Genomic DNA, 5,263 nt, shown 5'->3' on the forward strand with positions numbered 1-5,263 from the left:
CGAGAAATGGTGAAAAGACTTGTAAAACTTTATTCTTGCTTCGCTGCCAAATCTTGAACTAAAAAGTGGGGACAGATTATACAAACACAGACAACACATGCCTAGTAAAAAAAAGTGTGAATGTGGAGAACGGAAAGAAGAGCTAGCAATTTCGTTTTTTTTTCGGTTTCTTATTTCTCCATTTTTGGGACTACAAAAAGTCAACACAACCCTGGTTCTTTCTTTCTTTCGTTCTTTCTTGATTATCTCCATTTTTTCAATGTCAATTTGTTGAAATTAAAAAAACGATTTAACAAGAATCAAATGTTAACGATTTCAATATGATCTAGCTGATTAGAGAAGGTTTCAATAACTCTTATGCTTAAAGAGTATCATACCATTAAATTTTTAACCAAAAAAAAGATATATATACACTAAAGTCCTAATATTTTCAACGATTTGACAAGAAAATCTTAAACTTTATTTTTTTTGAAAATAAAGTCCTATTTTTACATAAAAATTATATATGTAAAATTGAAAGTTTATTAACTCAAACCCCAATTTGTTTTTTACAAACAAATACCCCAATTTACAGTTTTCTCTTTAATAAATACAACATCCATACTTTTTTTTTTGCACCAACAAAAAACTAAAATCTCATAATTATGATTCAAACACATCCAAATTCCTCATGATTTAATTCAGTACCTCCCGGATGAAGTCAAATATGATGGGACCTTTTTCTTCGGTCATTAATTAATTCTTTCTCTGCACCTCCATTTATCTTATTAATGACTTGTGGCATTATTTCTGCAATATGAACAACTTGTTTAAGAACCACTATTCATTTTACATCTCTCCCCTCTTACTGACTAAGGTTCATATATGGCCATACGATCCGTAAATGCTTTTAAAGACGTTTGGCACTTAATGGTAAAGTCACAGTAAAAAATAGTAGGAACATTGCAAGAAAAAATGTCTTTATTGCCACCCTAGTTAAAGCCGTTACTAAAACAATAAAAAAGGATAATGTGGAATGAAACAATTCCATTTAAAAGAAAAAAAAAACCTATTTAATTTATATTCAGTTGCCACAAAAGGCAATAGATAGGTCTAAATTAACACTACACTTGTTCAAAGAACCATCGTTTACATCAGGCTTCGAGTACACCTCACTGGTTTCACTCGTTGATGAAGCATTACTACTCCTTTGTGTTGAGGGGTGAGGCAATGAAAGTGTCAACAATAATCCATATCCATCTTCATCTTCAGTGCTTGTCGAACTTTCCATTTTCCTTCTCTTAAACGATCCAGAATTTCCATCTCCTTGTTTGGGAATCTGTCAAACCAACCATCATTGTAAGAATTAAGAAAATCTATGATAAAGTTTTTTAACCTCTATATATAACGTCTGTAATGCATGTGTTTATGTATAGTTTGTTGTGTACACGAGTGTGAAAACAATCTTGTGGTGATACAACAATTCGTATAGGAATCGCGTGGAGATACAACTTACTAGGGTTTATAAGATTCTTCTATATTGTATTCGAATCAAGGAGACTTAAAATCATAAATAATAAGAGAAAAAACACCTACAAAATCAAGAAGCACCTAATTTCCTACCTAACCCCTTTACATTCTTTGAAAATTTTCACCTAAAAAAGTGTACCTACGCCATAAATTCCACACGAAACAACCATCCTTGCGTACAAAGAACGTTTTAAAGACAAATTATATTAAATATCGTATAAGTTTTAACTCAAGCTTTCTAGATCATTCCAAAAAGTTCTTGAACAGACTTAGGTCGACCTGTGAAATTCAAGTTCGAAATAGAATGAGGCATGCCGTGACAGCAATGTCAAGTCTTAAATTTACGAGTCATGACAAGTAATGACGTTTTCCAAAACATGATTTAAAGATACAATTTGTATATTTAAAAAAACATCACATAAAAAAATATTTATATAAAATATATCAAGTTTTTTAAGGAGTTATATCAATCCCTAATAACAAAATAATAATAATAATAAAATAAATAACAAAAATCCAATGGTGTCATACTCAAAAAAAAATTAACAAAAACCCAATGGTGTCATAAACAAACAACAAAAAAAAAATCACACCTTGCCCTAACATCGAGGGCATGCATGTTTTCGGACCATGGTCAAATTAGACGATGTGCTTATATATTAATCTTATATTTTATGTTTTAGGTACGATATAAGACATGGATGTATTGGTAGAAAAGATTCCCATTCCGATTGCATACATATGTTTTGACAACACAATGTAGAAAGTACAGAAATTCTTGCGTAGAAGTAGTTAGGGTGCAGAAATGGTGTAAAAACAAAGCCCAGAAAAAGTATCAATGTCCACGCAACCGAGCAGGTTTTTCTAGCAGCAGCATATTCTCTGACTTTGAAAGCTACACATGCATGCCAAGAAATCATGCTACTTTGTTTACTAGAGTTTAAAAGCTGCTATGAACAACAACCCCTCTCTCTCTCCCTCTCCCTCTCCCTCTCTCCGTACACACATGCACACACACACACTATATATATATATATATATATATATATATATATATATATATATATATAGAGAGAGAGAGAGAGAGAGAGTACCTTTAGGAAATCAGATTCTGGGTGAAGAGGATTTACATGGGTAAAGGAGGGGTGCAAGATAAAATGTTGGAAAGAAGAAAAAGAAATAGGAGGCTGCTGCTGCTGCTGCCATCTGAGATTCCCAATTGATTCTTCTTGCTCTTTTCTACAATACAAAACATTGTTGTGTCTCTTTAAACCATGCATAAGTTAAGAAATAACATCGATGACTGTAGGTTAATTATATTAAGAGCATGCAAACCTTTTAGAGGGGGGAGTGTAAATGAAGCTGTGAGGATGAATGGTATGGTCATGATCAAGACACTCATCATGATGATCATCAAGAGATTGCCTTCTGTTGTGTGATCCAATGGAATTGGGATCTTCATCTTCTAAGATAAGTTTACAAAAATCATTATTAGTTGGCATAAGTGAGACCAAATAGTGTCCCTACAATATGAAATAAACAGAAAGAGACAAAAAGATGGCATGTGAGAAAGCCTTTTCTTATTTTAGAAAGTGTGTTTGTGTTTTCACTCTACTAAAAACAACCCCAAATTAAATAAGAAAAACGAATTAAACATGGTGTTATGATGAATCTATAAAAACACAAACACTAAAAATTTATGCCATTCTTTACTTCTCAATTTTACTCAGGAAACCACATTTAGGGAAACATTAGTTAAAAAAGGAGGCATATATGTATTCTACTCCAAAAAGACGATCTGACGTTTGAAAAAACTTCAACAAATTTAACCGTTGTTCTTTAGATTTTTACAAAATTTGGCAAACAAAGATCATGTCTTGCAAGTTGGGCGTTCCAGACAACTGAACAGGTCTCATAACCAATATGGGTCAATTTTGGCAACTTTTTTGGGATCTTTCTATATATACGTTACTTGTTTTAATAGAAAAGAATAAAAAATAAAAAAAACCATAGTTATAATAAATATGAAGTAAATTTGAAGAGATTTGGAACATGCTTTTTAAGAATTTTTTAGTTTGGCTAAAAATGGTGTTTCAGTCGTATGAATAAGAAAAAAGGTATTTTGACAGAATATATGGAAGAGAAGTATACCTTGTCTATTTCCATCGCTCTTCATGCTTCTATACATCTGTAACCGGTTGTATAACACCAAATAAAAAAACATTTTCACATGAGGAAGATGTATTTTTTTTCGAATATAAAGAAATAAAAAGCAGAAGGATGATGAGAAAAAGAACCTGAAGATGACTTTTCACATGGGAAATGGTGAGTCCTCTTACATCCATCATATGAAGAACAAGCTTTGGTGTAGCTTCTGCGTATACGGACACCATCATTATCATAAGAGCACCATGATCAGCCATTGGAGAACTACTAGAGCTTAATTACAAGGAAAAAAAAAAAACTTACTTTCAGGACCTCCAAGTCTATCAATGGCATGAACAAAAGACCGGTGAAGATCAGGAGTCCATCTAAGTCTTGGAACCTTTGATCTTATGTATTGCCTTACTGCTCCATTCCTCCCGCAACTTCCCATCTCTTTTCCCCCTTCGAAATCAAAAAGGTTTTCCTAAAAGTTGTCTTTTACAGGTTTAAATACATGGGTGTTGTTTAAAATCTTAAAGAACCATTCAAAATCCTTCTTTTCTCTCCTTGACAATCACGTTGGAACTGTCTACTTCCAAACCACTGTGTTGAGAGAGAGAGAGAGAGAGATCTACTGTCCAGTCAGCTATGTACCCTATGTATAGAAAAGTTCTCATCAATATATGTAGACAAAACTTCAAAATTAGTCCCTGTAAAAAAATCTTGAATAGGGTCTAAAAAAAAATTATAGTTAGTAGAAAAGGAGATAGTCACTATTCTAAAAATCCTAATATTTTTTAAAAAGTTTTATTTTAGTCTAAAAAGAAAATTTTGAATATAAAGTCCTAATTATTTCATTCCGTCTCAAATTAACAAAAAAGTCAATTTGTAACAGAAAATGACATATTATAATGTAAAATCAAATAATCAGAACATTTTTGTTAAAAAATAAAATTGGATTAAAGTGAAACTTTTCTGAAAATATTGAAACTTTGCTGACAATTTCCTGCATAAAATATCCAAAATCAAAATTCTATCATGTTTTGGTCCTAAAAACAAAAAGAATTCTTTTGCTGACAATTAGCCAACCTACTACCAATCAGCCGCTCCCCCCCCCCTGTTGCTCTACGTTTCATTAACTCTGAAACTGATTGAATAACCTAGAAAATCGATTACTAATTCATGGAGAAAACATCCCATATCTTTGAAACTCATATATGAATGATGGAGACTAAATGAGAAACACATCTCCGCATTCAGATTGAAAACCCATCTTATTTTTCTGTTTACAGGTTTAAGAACATGGAATGAAGAAGGTGAAGGTTTCTTAACATGTCTAATTGATTCATTTTGGTCCGATTGAGTGTTTTGTTCAACTGACTCTTTTTGTTAATATGTGTGTGATTTTTTATTTGCAGTTGAAGGGTGATGAAGGGTGACAAAGAAGAAGATAAGAAAAAAGAGTTATAGAGAGAAAAAAATGGTGGGGGTACGATGGGTAGAGATGGGTGGGGTGAGATATTATTTTTATTTTTTTGATTATTTAAATAATAAAATAAATAAAGAAAACGAAAAAATAAATTATAAGGGTAAAATAGTCATTTCAAAT

At 31.9% G+C, this 5,263-nt stretch overlaps 1 protein-coding gene across 2 annotated transcripts; it reads right to left on the bottom strand.

Annotated features, from left to right (window-relative positions):
• Window positions 1-942: 942 nt before the first annotated feature.
• On the bottom strand, window positions 943-4,297 carry LOC145132875 (uncharacterized). Of its 2 annotated transcripts, none has more exons than XM_079067825.1 (6): window positions 3,979-4,297; window positions 3,807-3,883; window positions 3,661-3,697; window positions 2,845-2,971; window positions 2,604-2,748; window positions 943-1,318 (listed from the first exon to the last, which is right to left on the bottom strand). In XM_079067825.1, the coding sequence occupies exons 1-6, from the start codon at window positions 4,103-4,105 to the stop codon at window positions 1,064-1,066; spliced, it is 768 nt and encodes a 255-aa protein (XP_078923951.1). In that variant the 5' UTR covers window positions 4,106-4,297; the 3' UTR covers window positions 943-1,063. The 2 variants fall into 2 exon arrangements, with proteins under 2 accessions (XP_078923951.1, XP_078923950.1); XM_079067824.1 differs by having other exon boundaries at window positions 2,845-2,974.
• Window positions 4,298-5,263: the final 966 nt, after the last annotated feature.

The sequence above is a fragment of the Lactuca virosa genome, chromosome 8 (assembly GCF_052849685.1).
Source record: "Lactuca virosa cultivar CGN04683 chromosome 8, Lactuca_virosa_CGN04683_v6, whole genome shotgun sequence".
Lineage (NCBI taxonomy): Eukaryota > Viridiplantae > Streptophyta > Magnoliopsida > Asterales > Asteraceae > Lactuca > Lactuca virosa.

What these genes read in the sequence shown, in the direction of transcription:
- LOC145132875 (XM_079067824.1), bottom strand. Translation starts at nt 4,105, where the DNA reads ATGGGAAGTTGCGGGAGGAATGGAGCAGTAAGGCAATACATAAGATCA. An exon ending in TAGACTTGGAGGTCCTGAAA is followed by an intron (nt 3,884 to 3,978) that starts GTAAGTTTTTTT and finishes CCGTATACGCAG; the next exon opens with AAGCTACACCAAAGCTTGTT. An exon ending in CAGAATCTGATTTCCTAAAG is followed by an intron (nt 1,319 to 2,603) that starts GTACTCTCTCTC and finishes TTGGTTTGACAG; the next exon opens with ATTCCCAAACAAGGAGATGG.